Genomic DNA, 15478 nt, shown 5'->3' with positions numbered 1-15478 from the left:
TCTGAGCTGCCCCAGCATACATTTAGGTTGGCACCTTGTCTCCTGTTGCACAAAACACGCCTGACTCAAACGGGGATAACAGGAGAACCACCGCCCAATGTGTATTTCCACAGGGCATTCGAAAACTATCTGGGGTTGGGGGGAAAAAACCCATTGCATCGTAAAAGCTGCGTGTGGCAGCCCTGCTGTGGACTCGCGTGGGCAAAGACCCAAGCCTCAGTGCATCTGGTGAGCAAGAGCACGACTCGACTCACAGCCGGTGCTGGGGAGAATTGACCCAGCCTTGACTTCTGAGGGGGTCAGGAGAACAAACCCAGCACGGGCACCATCAGGATGCAACCCCCTGCTACCCCACACAGCGACAGGTTTGTATTTCTATTGCTTTTGAGGCTCAGTCTTGGGGAGGAAAAACAACAAAAAAAGCAAAACAAAAAACCCCAAACCCCCCAAAAATAGACAAAAAATAAAAAGGTTCTGGTGGAGAAAAATAAAATTGAGATTTATTCTTCTTTTCAGTTTTGAAGAACAGTTGACCTTTCATTTCAATGATTCATTATATGCTTCCTCCTCCCTTATTTTCTGATCCCGACATTACTGCAATACCTCATCACTGGAAACCAGAATCTTTCACTAGAACATACAACCTACTGCAGCACAGGAGATCCACAATGTCTCCCATATGTGAGTGGGTGAGCACACAGACCCTAATCCTGCCAAGTTTTCAGTTTTTTCCAATAGTGGGAAAAAAATATTCGAACAAAGAACGGGATCTTTTAGGAATAAGAAAACTTCCTGCAGACTGGGAGTGAAGAGTCACCTGACTCTCTGCCTGATGAAGATGCGGCTGAGTCATCCTCTGTTCTCTGGCAAAAGGCACAGAATTATTTATCAGAATTCTTAAGAAAGGAAACCCAAAAGTATAATTTTAATTTTCTGACTAGTATAAGCTCAAAAATAAGCGTAGCTTTTTGCATTCTAGCATTTCTATTAAAATAATTAAAAATAATAAGATATAAACCCAAAATATATTTAAAAAGCAATCCAGAAAAAGAAACACCAAAGAAGAGTCCCCATATTTTCTCCACAAATATGCATCTTCATATATTTGTAAAGAGTGCATAATCAAACAACCACAGCAAGAAAAGAAAACAGACTCTGGACTTTATAGAAATACCAACAGTCCAAAAAAGCAGTTTAGCATGGATCCTTCAGCCTTTTGGTGACTGGCATTTTGTGTAAGAAATAAAAATCTGCTTGCCATCTCATATGTCCATTCTGGAAAACAATTTTTCATGCTTATGTTGGACAACAAGCAAAACCTACCTTAAGCTCCAGCAAATTCTGCAGGGAACCTGCTGGACTAGGTAGTTTCAAACCATGTCAGCAAAAATTAACAGTGAAGGAAAAGCTTCTTTCCACAAATACACTTACTAACCCCCTAGGCAAGTTAATCCTCATTCCTTTATAAGCTTAAATACATACATCCGTACAACAGCAACTTCCTTCAGGCATCCAGGAAAACAAAAAAAAAAAGAAAACCACACCAAAAAAAACACAAGCAGGGAATGCAAGCAAAACAGTATTGCTGCTCTCCCTCCGCGTGACTGGCTGATGATGGCTGCTCACATAAATGCAGAATTCAGCGGACACCCGAAGGAGCCACAAAGCAAAACGCAGGGACAAAGGGCCTTCTTCAGCTTCAAAGCTGCGCCTGGCAGCGTTTCTGCTGGCGATGTCAGCCGGAATTCCAGCTCGGGGCCAGCGGGCAGCCGCTGCACCTGCGAACCTGCTACTCGCAGGGAAACGCTGCCGCTTCATTTTCCAGCGGCAACTCTGCCCATCGGAGCTGGAGCTCCAGGACGGCAGCATGACAGCAACCAGCAAATCGATTTTTCGAGGGATTGTGTTGCTTACCTGCAGTGCAACATCGTTTAGCCCAGTCCCAAAGATTTTAATAGCATCCTCTCCTGGGTGGTATGGCTGCAAAAGCAGTGATGTCATGGGGAGGAAGCAGTAACAACCATGTGACTGCATCCTCCCTCTATAGCATATCTGATAGGAGACAGAGGGAGCCGGATCCGTCTGTAATCCCGCAGGATTAAACCGCAAGCTTCTTTACTCTGCCCTACCTATGAGGTCACCATAAGAACACGAGCTGCTTTCCTCCCCCGCCCCCCCGCGAACCTGAGCTAATTATTATTAAAAGGGTTTGTGGATTTTTTTGCAACGGCAGCAACAATCCCATCTGGCGCAAGGAAAAAGCGCAGTAAGTATGCTGTGTGCAAACTAAAAAATATCCCTGTTGACTCTGCAGCAACACCCAGGTGTCATATTTTCTTTCATCTCTATGAAATGTGTAATCACAGCAGCTTGGAAATGAGACAAACCACAATTTCACCGTCCCTTGCATTTTTCCTTCTCCCTGTGCTCCATTTCAAGCTTATCCAGGCTCACTTCCCTCCATGTTCTGTGTCACATTCAAGCTTTGCAAGCCTACCTCAAGGGTTTCACCCCGCTACCTTCACTTTTTCATTCTCTCAACCATCCACCCATCCATCCCTCACTTCGCTTGCAGCCTTCTGCCTTTTCTTCTGTGAAACTGTCACTGCTTGAAAGATCCTCTCCTGTGTGCCAGCCAGGTCCCCTTTTCAAAACTTCTTCATAAGTCCCATCAAATATTTTAAAACTACAACATCCTAAAACATCTTATTTAAAAAAAAAATCCAAACTTTCATATTTTGGTTAACTGAGTATTACATCTCAGAACCATATTTTGGGGGAATTCCGCAGGTTTTGTTTTCTTTTAATATTTTTATCATACTCTACAGTGTATTTGAATTCTACAACAAAATAATAATTTCCAAAGTTCTGGTCATACAAACTTTGTACAAGCCACTGGGATCACGTTCTGCAAGGCAGAGGTTGTAGCTGTTCTTTGTGAAGATCGTGTACGTGCTTGACCACGTGCACAGTGTTTTACTTCAGGACATTTACCTTACTGCTCATTTTCCCATATTTGAATATTGTGCAGACTGATCTTACCCCTCAGGATACTCAGGGATGCGCTCTGTATTACCAAGGAGATGCAACAGCCAGGTAGAGGGAGATCTCGCACAGGCATACATGAAAACATCCAGGGGTGGCTGAAGGCATGTGTGTGTATCAGGGTGGTGTGTATCAGGAATAGTGTGGCCAGCAGGACTGGAGAAGTGATCACCCCCTGTACTCAGCACTGGTGAGGCCCCACCTTGAATCCTGTGTTCAGTTTTGGGCCCCTAATCATAAGAAGGACATTGAGGTGTGGGAGAGAGTTCAGAGGAGGGTGATGAAGCTGGTGAGGGGCCGGGAGCACAAGTCTGATGAGGAGCGGCTGAGGGAACTGGGGCTGTTCAGCCTGGAGAAAAGGAGGCTGAGGGGAGACCTCATTGCTCTACAACTACCTGAAAGGAGGTTGTAGCATGGAGGGGGTTGGTCTCTTCTCCCAAGTGACAAGTAAGTGACAGAACAAGAGGAAATGGCCTCAAGTTGCACCAGGGGAGGTTTAGATTGGATATTAGGAAAACATTCTTCACCAAAAGGGTTGTCAAGCACTGGAACAGGCTGCCCAGGGAACCAGTTGAGTCACCATCCCTGGAGGTGTTTAAAAGGCATTTAGATGAGGTTCTTAGGGACATGGTTTAGTGCTAGAATTAGGTTATGGTTGGACTCGATGATCCTGAGGGTCTCTTCCAACCGAAACAACTCTATGATTCTATGATAAAGGCCGAGGTGCACAACTCCAGAAGACTTTTTTTTTGTCCCCATGTGTTTGGGAAGATGTTTTGGGATGTGCCAAGCGGGCAACCTGGTCCAGCCAAGCCAGTTAGTTGGCACAGGGTGTACAAAACCTTCTTTCAGAATGGCTGCACGGCTCCTCCAAGTCTTGTCTATAATCTGAAGGAAAGTCCTGTACTCCTTATTTCTCACATGGACTCCCCACACAGAAGCCACATTATGGATTTCACTCTGAAACTTCAACGCTTCGCTTGATTCACCTGAAGCTCCCACCTCTTTCTGGAGCATGGAACGCGCCTTTAGAGAAGAGATTTGTTTCTGCCCTTCACACACAGCACTGCAGGTCACCGTTCTCTACCACTCACAGACCAGCAACAGGCCCAGGCCTATTCCAACCATGTCAGTGAGGTGTGGAGAAGAGAGAGAGATCCTGCCTTCCTGCCAGCATCTGCTCTGTGTACCCATTAAAATCAGTATTAATAGGCCAATTGAATTCTCTGAAGGAAGTTAAACAAACACCAAGCACTTCATTATTTTCTTGATAATGTATCTGCAATTTTCCTTAATGAGTTTATGAGAGGAAAATACAGAAAACAGCAAACAGCATTCAGTTGCTCAGACACAAACATCTATACCTGACAATTTCTGTGCCACAAGACACACTGTCCTGAACACGGAACAGTAATTTTGTGCACTAACCAAATGACTGCAAGGGCCTCCATCTCCCATTTTTTCCTGGCCAGACTTTCCTAAATTTGCTTCCTAGTCTTCTTGTCTCTATTGCCACAGATAAACTCACTGAGTCTCCTTCTGAATGTGTATGTTTAGTTGGATGGTCTAACTGTAAACACACTATAGAAAATGTGATTTTATAACCTAGATAATGCATGTTCACATTTAAGAGACTATTAGAAATCATAAGAAAACAGAAACAGCTCCTAAGCAGCTTTTAACTCCAGGAATACTGAGATTTTCCAAGGCGCAAGCAAATCACTTAATTGATATCTACAGATTCCAAAACCAAATCAATTTTTTGGTATTTTCTTCCAGTGATAATCAGTCAACTGTGTGGTCTCAGGAAAAAGAAGATTCTCTTCATGTGATGTTTTGGAAAAGATTTGTCTTGCTTTTACTAGCCTGCAGTTTCTCAAGTCTCCCTATAAATACGATTTCCTCCTCTCAGAGATGTATGATTCTATAGTTAAAAAGGAGACTGGATTCAAAACAAGTTGTAAAGTACCCTCTTCCCTAAAAAAATATACTTAAAACTTCAGTTTTACATCCACTGAAAAAAAAACCCAAAACAAATAAACAAAAAACACCCCACACAAAAAACCCCCAAACAAACAAAATACAAAAACCACACACCATAGTTCACCTAATTCCCCCTCAAAAATTTGCTTTTTTATGCAGCACTTATCTTTAAGTCTTCCAAAGTGCTTACAAAAACTGTGGCAAGAAATACATGTAAGACTTCATTCTTATAACAGAAAATCCATACCAACATACCCATTACAGCTTTTGCTGTTGATCCTGATGGAAGCGAGACAGCGACAGTCCGTTTTCCAAATGACTATTTCTAGCAGACTGTTTAAAAATAACCTAAACTCTGTCATACCCTTAACGCCTTGCAAACACTGGACAGAGGCAGGAGTCATATGTCAGTTCTGCCTGCGTTCCTGCAACTTTGGGTTGGAGAGAGAAACTGAGAAACGGCCTTTCTACAATTATGCAGGTTTAAAGTTTCCTTTGTGAAAGCAGCAGTAAAGTTCAGCCTAAAAAAGCTTAACCTGTATTCCTCTGAGTGGTTTCCACCTTGGAATTAGTCCTAAGTAAGATATTACAGAACTAATAATGTCAACTTACTTCCAAAACAGACTTACAAAGTACAAACTTCTGTTAGAAAAAAAGGCTGTTTGATTTGTCATAAATTGAGCTACTGATGAATTCCAGAATACTCAAGTACGAGCCTCCGATACACCTGTCAGCTTATGTGAGCAGTAAGCATGTAGGCAAATATACCTGTCATTACTCACGCTCTGCATCCCTCTCAGGTCTTCAGTGTAGCCTCTCTAGGATCTCTCATCTCACAGATTTCCTCTCTCTTATTTGAAAATCCATTACGTTCACCTAAATGACACTGTTATTCAAAATACAAAATTTCTTTATGAAAGCATTGTGAATGTGGCAAATATGAACCATCCAAACAATGTCTTATACTGTGACATATAACGAAACTCTGTTTCTGTTTATGGCAAATTATTTTATTTTATAGAAGAAATACTTTCAAATAATACAAAAAAAAAAGGACACAATCATACAGAACTGTGACAAAAACAAGAGAGATGAATACTGAATATGGTAACTTATTACCACATCAAGACAGAACTCATTACAGCAGTCGGAATCACGGACCCACCAGACACGATGATGATGTCTCACAGCGGCCTGTGTTTAAAAGCGCCAATGAACTCCCTGACACTGAGGCCACCGGACGCTGCCCCTTTGCTATAGAGTCACAGAACAATCCAGGGTGGAAGGGAGGTCCCTACCCCAACTCCTGTTGAAAGCAAGACTAACGCAACCAGGCTGTTCCGGGCCATGTCAAGTCCTCAGCCCCTCCGTGGACCAAGAGCTCCACCTCTCTGCTGCTTCCAGTATGTGACCACCCTCATGGGAACGCGGTGGTGGTGTCTGTTCTCAGTATACACAGCGAGTACTTCTGGTGCCACTGCATGGGAACTTTTGTTAGAACACTACCCTGTAAGGGCCTCCACTGAAAATGAGACACGAAATTCTGACTAACTGGTCTTTTCAAGTAATGAGCGCTGCAAAGCTTGCTGTCCCTAGACTTTTCCCCAAACACTAAAAATTTCTTGCATAATTTGGTTTTTTTATCTGCATCGTTTCTGACTGTGCATATTGGAACCCAATATACACCCACCAAGGCTTCCTGGCAAACACAGACTTCAGGATAAAATGCTAAATAAACTTTAATTTCACATATATTGCTATACAATCAAACCTGTCCATTGGCCTGTAACTGATTACAGGCCATACCAGGCAACAGGGAACTACCTTAAAGTTAAATGTCTGTGTTGATCACCCTCATTGACTAACGATTTCAGTTTAAAATCTTTTTTTGCCATTACTTTTTGCCTCAGCTTGGGGCAAGTAAAAGCAATTCAGTTTTGCTTTCAGGTTTTCCTGATCTTTGACAAGGTAACAAGAGTATAAGCTCTTGAAATTCACAAAGAACACTCACTCACAAGATATTTGAAAATATTCAGATTGGTTCTGATGAGCCTATTTAGGTTTTCGCTGTTGTTTGGATTTCCTGACATGTAAAAGTCTGGAGCCAATTTGACCTTTAATTAAGAGACAGCATGATCCTCCTTCTAGGCAATTCCAGCAATTTGCTAAGTCAGTCTTGTGTTGGGCACCTCTCTTTGTAGGTAATGTATAATTAGAAAAATATGAGAAACTATTATAGTAGCTTAGTAAAGAAGTATTTTTACATACTTGCAGGATGCAAGGACACAAAACTGGCATTCTCGGGAATTTAGGGTGACAGTCTTTCATTAAAATGAATGGTCGCAAGTAAAATTATTTCTTACTGGGTTTGAGCTGGTCCAACTAGCAGTCGAGTAAACTGTACCTTCCAGAATTATACACCTTCCTCCTGGAAAGTGCCGCTGTTCAACACAACCTGCATGCAGTAACCTCAAAGCACACGCTTCAGGATGAACATGTGTTTGAGCACCCTTATTTAATGCAGCTGCTTTCTGAAATCAGCACATATGCTCTTTCCTGAATCAGATCTGAATGTTTAGAACTGTAGAAATTACTGTAATATTCCTTTAGCGTTCTCTCCACACAGCTAGCTCACCTTGCTCTTTTAAGTCTCCTTTTATTGAACAGCAAAACAAAGACCTGTCACCCTTTTCCTTCCTCCGTTAAAACTGAGAAACTAGTTAAGAATACAAAGATACTTTAGACACAACTGAAATGAGAACAATCTATTAGTGCACAGTAAGAACATGCAAATGAATTCTGCAATGTTTAACATCACTTCTAATCAGTGTTAAACACATTGCAGGTGATAGTATTTTGCTATAACACAGACAGTGCTAAAGGATACAATGTACATAATAAGCTACAGATAATAAAGCTGAAAAAAGTGACAATTTTAGAACATAGTATTTTCATTTCAGGTATCAGAAACAAAACCAGCTCAATGGTTCCATTCTACTGTATGACAAATACTGAAGAACAAAATTTCAGTCTTAAAATACATCTTAAAGTAGGTATTTTCCTTCAAGGAAAAAAGGCACTATAAATAAATTACACTACAGTGAATTTGCCTGAACTCACTTTGTTTCTGTCTTCCAGCCTTTAAGTCAAATAAAACAGCATAAAAACTGTACACGCTCTTAACAGGATAGTCGATCTTTTATAAAATAAGTTGTCTTCAGAGATGTCAGTTTCACAACAAGGAAAAACCAAGCCTTGTTGCAGTCGCTATTATAAAATATATATATGTATATATATTTATATATGTTTTTGTTTACTTTTACTTTTTTTACTTTTTTTATTTTTTACAAAATGTGTATATTAGCTTTTGCACTTTTTTTTTTAAAGAAACTTGGCTAATCTAATAACTTCATTAAAATAAAAGCGATAAATACTTCATGTTTACAACGCAACATGTCATACATCATCAGCTGGCAGAGGAGGTATGTTAATCCTTGGTCTTGTAAAAAAAGCTATCTTCTCTCTGTGGTCAAAACAAGATAAAAAGGAAGTCAATCAGATATATGCCTACATTTTTTCCCCCCAAGAACATGGTTTCTTTACTCTGGTTAGTGGTTAGCATTTGTTACTCACGTACTGAACTGATGGTTTATTTGAGTACATAAAAATTCCAAAAAAATTATTAAACCTCACTGTATACTTTTGCCAACACTTCCTTGGACACGATTACTGTTTCTTTTGCTTTATACAACTGATTGAACATCATAGTTCACTGTAAAAAGGTTTCACAGGAGAAGCCCTGCATAAGCCACTTCTGCAACTCCAATGTCCCAATACCCTTGTACACTTTGCAATAATGTCTACCAAAAAAAAAAAAAAAGAGAAAAAAGAAAGAAAAGAGGCGGCTTTCAGAGTCATCTTTTTGCTTCTTTATTGAGCAAACAGTACATGCTGTAAAATAAGTGTCATAAGAAATGAATGTGTGAATATAAATGGCAAGAATTTCAACATGGAAGACAGCTTTTGTTTAATTTTCTACATCTCATTTTATCCAGTTCCCCATATCTTTTTGGCATCTCAGTAGACAAGACATAAAACTCCCTCTCTTATTACCAGAAACATAATATATAAAAGCAACCCTAAAATTTCTATTCCTCCTACTTCCTTCCCAGCTTTCTGAGAAAGGCCTTTCCAATATAATTCAAGCAAAAAAATTACATTAAAGGATAGAGAGCTTTTCCATTTCACTTAAGTATTCCCTGTAAAAAAGTTCTAAAAATCTAAACACTGGATGAAATAGGATAATGTAACATGGTAGCTGAGCTGTCTTCCACATCTGTGTTGCACTAACATTTTCTTACTCTTAATGTTACTCTCTTAATAAAAATTATAAAAAGATGTAACGCTAAAGTAATAAAGCCTTCCTGTGAAATGCACATTCTTTATCAATGCCACTTCCACACAAAATCAAGTGTCAGAAAAAAATCTGAAGCTAAGAGAGGACACATACCATGTGAACGCAGCTGAAACTGGAAAAGAAGTCCAAAGCAAAGGCTTACTGAGGGAAAGCTGCAATGTTACTGAGTAATTTTTCGGGAGAGAGTGTTACTAGTAATGTATATGTATTACATTAAATGAACGATTTATGCCCACAGGCTTGCACTGAAGAACTGACAAATCATGTGAACTTAATAGTAAGTAGGCTAAGTTGAAAGAATCATCTAAGCTATGTGTGTGCTTGAAGACTTTTTTTTGTTTTTAATTTCACATGTTTTAGAATTGTAAGACTGCAATTTTACCTTAGCTTTGGCGCTCGGCACTACAGATAATTCAAAGGAAACTCATGTATCCAAATCTCTCTATATAATTAAAAATTACTAGCTATACAGAAGACACAGAGAATTTAGGCTAAGTGCTTTAGAGAGCTTTAACCTCTCTAATGAACTGTTGCCATGCTATTGCAGTACACATCACCACTTACCTAAAAGTCTGCACCTGAATAGGCTCCTTCTGATTTTGCCCACGCAACTGGTATATTTCTTTTGATGCTTTCTTTAGCATCTTTTCAGCTGCTTGCTCTTGGTGATGTTCAAATTTGGTCTGTCTGGTCTGAAAACAAGAATATACTGCTTTAAATGGTCATGTGAATAAATAAAACGCAAGAATACCTAGGTTAAAATAATGAGGTTTTTTCCACTCATCGCAGTAAAAGCACGCAAGTACACTGTCTGAAATAGCTGACCATCTAAGAACTTTGAATTCAAAAGACAGTATTGTTTCATTTCATAATGCTCTCCAGACAGATATGTACTAAATCAATGAAATTTACTGCAAACAGATCCATCAAACAGGACCTTAAAATAAATTTAGGCTCACTCTTCATCTCCAATAATTCAATGGCAATTTTGTTTGTTAAGCAGTTTTTCCCACTTTTTGCCTGTAACTTCTTTTTCCAAGAAAAGGAAAAATCATATACCTACAGAACCTTCCAAATACTTGTAAAAATGAAATACCGAATCAGCAAAATTTCTTTCCAAGATCGGAAGTAAGGGAATTATTAAAGTTCCAACACTAAATATCTATTAAAAAACCAAGCCAAAATAAAGAAGTGCTACTGGCCAGTAGTGCCATCCTCCATTAATTGTCTTCAAATAAATACACAGTTTGGTAATAATCAATCCAATCATTTCTATTGCGCTAACTTCAGGAATATTGAAGCAACATTCATTGTTCGAAGTTTTGTACAAACAGCTCTTTAAGCATCTTGTCACAATCAAGAAATTTTGAAACCAGAAGTTTCTGAACACGTTGATTGCTCATCTCCTGTTCCCATACCTGCCTCTCTGCTTCCTTCAACAGGTTCCGGAATCGCTCATCTCGAAGGACCCAGTGGGGCAGATCTGTCTGCCCTCGGAGTTGGGCATCTTCCAGACGCTGTCTCAGCTCCCTTAAAACACATATCTCCTCATTCAGCTGTCTCTGTCTAGTTCTGGATGCCTGGAGATCCAGCTCCAGGTCTAAGGACGTCCTCGCCATAAGCTCAGCCAAAGGTGATCTGCAGGACTGCTGAGTTATTCGGATTCAAGTAAAACACACAATATATTACTCTCAACGTGATACATTGGTCAATTTTTAGCTATATAGAGCTTACACACAAAGTTTTGGAGAGATTATTTATCATCCCACAGTGAAAGGCTAACTAGCTGTAAGGGTTTTCTGTACCATACGTCAACTTTTTCAATTAATGCTTTCTACTGCCTCCTTTTACAGTCTCCTTTTGGCTTATAAAAACTAATTCAAGTTTACAGACTAAACTTTCATATGATGCTGACAATAAAAGGATGCAATATGAAAAACTCATATCTGAGTCATGACATCAGAAAATACTATACCGAGTAAGATTCCCCTTAAAAGGTTTTATTCAATATTGGTTTTAAGACACATTCTGATTCAAAATGGGATGTGTGGCTCTCTACTTGCCTACACTAGCAATAGATTAACTCCTGCTGACCAGGTTAAACCATAAGCCATTTATACACACAGCATTAAATGCCTTATCTGCCCTTCTCTGCCCAGCTGTTCTGTGGGGTGGCAAAAGAGTGAAAGGAGAGGTTATAACCTATTAATTCCTGAATATTTGGGCCTTGAACACTACAGTGCTATAGGCTGCATAGGAGGGGAGTTGGATGTTCTACTGCTACATTCCCCACACTTCTTCGGGCCTGCACCCCGAATCATAAACTAGACTTTAAAGATTTAACAAAGTCTACATCTAAATCAATACAAATTCATTCCCCATTAAACTAATTTTTGTCTGCTATGCTATTTTTTCTCCTAAATAATTCTTCACAACTATATTTGACTTCTTTATGTCTACCTTTTAGCTGAAAAATCCCAAACCACACCTAAATCATGTACACACCGCACCCACTACCCGCAAATACATTACAGAAGCCTCATACATTTCCTAAAAACATGAGAATGTACGTGTAGACATCTAAAGCATAGGAATAGAAGTGCCAGTGTTCTAGCAACTTAGTGAATAGTAAAAACCAGTTTCCCAGGTATACCTGTTTATACCGTAGAGTACGTCTCTCCAACGTATTCCGGACAAAAGGTGACTTCCTTGGCAGAGTTGAACTGTCACTGTCACTGCGATACAGCTGATTAGAAAAGACATTGGAAATATAGGTTGCTTACAAGGTTTTCTACATTAAGAAATCTGGATTACTTTTTTTCTTTTGCTCTTCAGATTAATTTTTAAAACTGTACTGAAACTGTCTTAAGCAACTGATTTTTTTTCAGTATTAGTTATTTATAAAGATTTGTATATAATAGTACTCACACTGTACAGTTACAATAATATAAGAAAGCTTCAAAATTATCAACATTTTACAGCTAAGTTTCACCAAGCATTCTACTAAATATCCAAGACAATGTAATCTGAAAAGGGAGAGGGGGGCGTTAAAGGCAATAATATTTCTTCCTTAACCATTTACTGTCATGGGCACAAGCAATACATTCTCCCCTTTTTGCCCCCCTCTGATTTTAAGTAAATGCAGATGAAGTGAGGGTGTTTAAACACCTCTTCCTTTTTGCACTATCTCGGTTTTGGTGTGTGAGCACGTTTTACTCACATTCCCTGCATCATAAACAGAGATGGAATCCAGAAATCAAACTGAAGAATTTGAGTTGGTCCACAGACGTACTGCGTGCAATGTAAATAAGAGCAAAAACCAAAAGATCCTTGGTTTAGGAAAAAGCATAAAAGTTAGAAAAATCATTACTGCGTTTTCAAACCCAAGCTCTCAAAAGCTTACGAAGAAATACAATTAAAGCTATGTGCATTCCACCAATATTGCAAAAATCAATACCCATGTATAGATCTGCAACAGCATCAACCAACTGCTTATAAGCCTTTTCGCGCTGAGCGGGGCAGCTGCCTCACATGCACTTGAACACTGTTGTGCCGATCCTCAGTTATCTGCACCAGTGCACCCAGGAATCCCAGGTTCCACTGTAATGGGCATCCTACAACTTACATGCTTGACAGCAACCAGAGTCCTGAGAATATTTATGCTATAAACAAAAGATTATGCACTCAGTCCCCTTTCCCAAACTTTAAGTACCTGAAAGTTAAACTTGGCTTCTAAGCTGTTCATACGCCTCATTAGACAGCGCTGTACCTCTGCAAAATCAATCAGCCTAGCCTAACTTCCAAGGCTTCCAGGGAAGGGAGCTTAATATCTAATTTATTGTAGATTCTTAAATTGTAAACGAAATAAATTCAGGTTTAAACTCCTAAAAAGAAAAAGAATCAGGGGACCTCTTCCCCACTGCAATGTTTAAATTCAATGACAGATTGTTCATTAGTATTAAAAAGTGGTATATGTTTCTTATAAAGGTAATAAAGTCTTCAGGAGAAATTATCAAAAACGTACAAAATACTTGTGTGGAGGCCTCTCCCTTCCCTTCTCTTTAAACCTTACTCACTCTGCAAACATATTGACTTCGTGCTCCAGGCGAGAAGGTCTGGGAACGAACAATAGTGCTACTGCGAACAAAAGCAGAACCCCGTGGCCGGCGGCTAGTTCTCTCTTTTGGAAGAATAGCAACTTCTTCAGGAAACAGATCCTCAGTGTTAGTTTCCTTATCCACCTAAAATTTCAATGAAGGAAAAATTTTTATTTTTTCCTTATTTTCTCGCTCTCACCAGAAACAATCAGACATTTGAACAATATCAGAAGAAACAATTTGCCCTGCTAGCTAGGTTCAAGTTTTAATGAGCACTGAGAACAGAGGATGAATCACCTCATTTTTTAAAGTTTTAAAACTAGGTCATTTGAAATTACAAGATTACCTTTCAGAAGCGTTCTCTGGAACAGTAAGAATTATGTTATAACATGAATCATAGCAGCAGAGCACAAAGACTGCATTCAGCATTGGTAACTGGGCATTAACCAAGCTACCACCTCATCTCCAGCCTCAACAGAAGAAAACTCTGTCACCTGTCAACAAGCAAGGCGACTCTGAAGCAACCACTTTAAAGCTGGAGGGAGTCAACTGAAGAGAAGAAACTCAACAAAAGCGAAGTGAAACACTGATGAAACAATTATACAAGAACACTCAAATATTTGGAAATACAGAAAACATGCTGCTCTAGCGAAGCTTCCAAACTTTAAGATCACTCACTCCCCAACAGGAGGTGTCATATTCCCTAAAGACAACACGAGCAGTTTGCATTCCTCTGCTTCAACGGAACTGTGCTGATTTCGGTTTGTTCAGGATTATTTTCAATGTCTCATATCTTGAATACAGAAGATTTTAAATACATTAGTTTCAATACAATTGCTCTGAATGTTTGAGCTGTATTTATTGTAACACTGAAACAGCAATGCAATCTTAACACTTTAAGCTTCTTTCTTTGCAATTCCTTCGAAAATTTTTATTTCCAAGAGCACTGGAATTTGATCATGATCTTTTCTGTTACAATTTTGGGCCAACACAAACACTGATACAAGTGCATACTTACACATTAGATAGGCCACAATAAAAGTAGCTTGCCTTTTGATAAAAAAAAAACCTAATTCTGTCCAGAAATAAAAAGCAAACAAAAAAACCCAGCCCTAGAGAATGCATTTTTAAAAACTCAAAAGGCACATGCTGTCACAAAGGTGGTGCTCATACAAAATTGTTAATGTAACTTCTGATTATCTTCTCTCCTGATCAACTCGGACTCAAACCCAACAAGCAGCGCTAACACGGTTGGTGTGTGCCAGGCAGGGCGGCAGCTCCCATGCTGCAGTGCCTTCTCTCGCTTGTTACCTTTAGCGGTGGAGGCTGCACATTCCCAGAGCTGTACTGGCCAGCTGGAGCTGTGAATACGTGTCCCGCTAACGCATCCCCGCAAAACGGCTCTGGATAAGGAGGGCTGGTCTGGGTGCAGTTACTGCAGCCACTGTCAACAGATTCTGCTTGCCAACTCCTGAAGTCAGAATATCACAAGAATTTTGTAGGTATTAAAAAAACAAAACAAAACAAACCACATACAATTATGCATCACATTGATAGATGTCTTTATCCAGGTCAATTTATCATTTTAGAGTATTACTTCTCAAATAAAAATAAAGAATTTTCAAAGGGAAATATATCCCACTTGCATTTCTGCAGATGCACAGACAAGCAGATACACTTCATGTCAAAAAAAAAAAAAAAAAAAAAAATCACCTTCCCTAATTTTCTTAAAGCACATGTTCTGGTCTTTATAGCAATACTAATAAAACAATAACAAAAAGAAAAACGCAACTCACATAACAAACTGGGAGTATTATTAATGATGAAATAGCATGGTAGTTAACCCTGAAACAGTAAGAGCTGTGCTGCATGTTTGCTCCATAAGCATTGCAATGCATTTCTTTCTTTGACATTTTCCCATGTCACAACAATTTTT

At 39.4% G+C, this 15478-nt stretch overlaps 2 protein-coding genes across 6 annotated transcripts in view; both read right to left on the bottom strand.

Annotated features, from left to right (window-relative positions):
• The window catches only part of CLCN4 (chloride voltage-gated channel 4), a 51044-nt gene extending 45675 nt beyond the window's left edge, over positions 1-5369 (bottom strand). Inside the window, exon 1 of one of the 2 annotated variants that reach the window (XM_065648966.1) lies at positions 5284-5369. In XM_065648966.1, the coding sequence (XP_065505038.1) occupies positions 5284-5287 (4 nt within the window). In that variant the 5' untranslated portion in view covers positions 5288-5369. Of the gene's footprint in view, positions 1-1914; positions 1983-5283 lie in introns of those variants that run through there. The other variant, XM_065648976.1, reaches the window with a different exon arrangement.
• Positions 5370-6032: 663 nt separating this feature from the next.
• The window catches only part of WWC3 (WWC family member 3), a 102338-nt gene continuing 92892 nt past the window's right edge, over positions 6033-15478 (bottom strand). For 3 of the 4 annotated variants that reach the window (XM_065643017.1, XM_065643030.1, XM_065643039.1), the window contains exons 18-23: positions 14854-15013; positions 13522-13686; positions 12099-12191; positions 10864-11094; positions 10010-10137; positions 6033-8551 (exon numbers count right to left, since the gene is read on the bottom strand). In XM_065643017.1, coding sequence (XP_065499089.1) covers positions 8485-8551; positions 10010-10137; positions 10864-11094; positions 12099-12191; positions 13522-13686; positions 14854-15013 — 844 coding nt within the window. In that variant the 3' untranslated portion in view covers positions 6033-8484. The remainder of the gene's footprint in view (positions 8552-10009; positions 10138-10863; positions 11095-12098; positions 12192-13521; positions 13687-14853; positions 15014-15478) is intronic. The other variant, XM_065643023.1, reaches the window with a different exon arrangement.

This window comes from Caloenas nicobarica, chromosome 1, assembly GCF_036013445.1.
Source record: "Caloenas nicobarica isolate bCalNic1 chromosome 1, bCalNic1.hap1, whole genome shotgun sequence".
Classification (NCBI taxonomy): domain Eukaryota; kingdom Metazoa; phylum Chordata; class Aves; order Columbiformes; family Columbidae; genus Caloenas; species Caloenas nicobarica.
Note: the sequence above shows the minus strand (reverse complement) of the source record. Positions and strands in the feature narration are given on the sequence as shown.